Genomic DNA, 1101 nt, shown 5'->3' with positions numbered 1-1101 from the left:
CCCGAAACACACAAAAAAAGACTTTTACAGACAAAAAACACATCACATGGGTTTTCTATTTGCACAGATCTCCTGACGAAAAAATCAAAGTCGGACAAGAAAAAGGATTTCTACGGCCTATGCAAGACTATGTCAGTATTGGCTCAGTCGGGTAATTAAYGTCTATAAATATTAGCCCCACGGCTTGCAGACAGCCATGACCGAGTACTGGGTTTATTTATTCATTATTTTTTTAATCTTTTTTTTCCTCTTTTTTAAGTTAAAAAAAACAAAACAAAGAAAAACTCCAACCAACCAACCGGCGGGCGGGAAAGAACTCAGCAATTCCGAAAGTTGGTCTCTACCGCGGAGGGAAGACGCCCTTTCTTTTCCCTCCAGGAACAAAAATAAAAATACCCACCCCCCCCGGAGCCCCAGGCCGCTCCGGCCGCGGCCGCGGGGCCCCGGCGCGGCCCCGTAAAGTGCACGCGGGGCCGGGCCGCGGCGCCGCCGCCAGCAATGCTACATATCGAAGGGGAGGAAAAGGGACGGCCCGAGCGCCGGGAGCCCCCGGGCAGGGCCGGCCCGGGCCCCCGCCGGCGCCGCCCCGGCTTCGCAGCCCAAAAAGCAGCTCGGACCCCGCCGTGCCGGGCGCCGCCGTGCCGGCCGGCGGCAGCGGAGGGCGGGAGGCACTCGCCGGCGCCGGGACCGCAGGAGGTGGCAAACCTAGAGGAGATCTGGCCCATGGAAACAGCAACGGTCAGAGCAGCGGCCGGGGCGGCGAGCGCGGGGCCCCGCCGGCAGAGTCCGCGGCCCCAGGCGGCGCCGCCCGGGCGCAGCTCTATGCTACGACGAACTCGGATTTCATGTCCGCCTTGACCTCCGGCTTCCACACCGAGTCCTCGAAGTCCAGGTCCAGGCTGCCCTCGCTCGACACGCTGCTGTTGCTGTTGGTGCGGCTGGACTTGCGGTTGGGCAGCCAGTGGTAGGGGGCCCGGGCGTCCCGGCGCGCCTTCCGGCGCAGCCGCTTCTGCTGCATCAGCAGCTGCAGGCGCTCCACCTTGCAGCGCGTCGCCCGGTTCTCCGTCTGCCGCAGCCGGTCCCCTGCAACGGCAAAGGCGC

The 1101-nt window shown here is 62.5% G+C and overlaps 1 protein-coding gene across 4 annotated transcripts in view; it reads right to left on the bottom strand.

The window, feature by feature from the left end:
• Window positions 1-22: 22 nt before the first annotated feature.
• The window catches only part of MIDN (midnolin), a 14682-nt gene continuing 13603 nt past the window's right edge, over window positions 23-1101 (bottom strand). For all 4 annotated transcript variants that reach the window (XM_085311474.1, XM_085311473.1, XM_085311472.1 and 1 more), the window contains exon 8: window positions 23-1083. In XM_085311474.1, coding sequence (XP_085167600.1) covers window positions 821-1083 — 263 coding nt within the window. In that variant the 3' untranslated portion in view covers window positions 23-820. The remainder of the gene's footprint in view (window positions 1084-1101) is intronic.

This window comes from Rhea americana, unplaced genomic scaffold, assembly GCF_003343005.1.
Source record: "Rhea americana isolate MKP2758 unplaced genomic scaffold, rheAme1 scaffold_341, whole genome shotgun sequence".
Taxonomy (NCBI): domain Eukaryota; kingdom Metazoa; phylum Chordata; class Aves; order Rheiformes; family Rheidae; genus Rhea; species Rhea americana.
The sequence above is the reverse complement of the archived record's forward strand: the minus strand, read 5'-3'. Positions and strand labels throughout refer to the sequence as shown.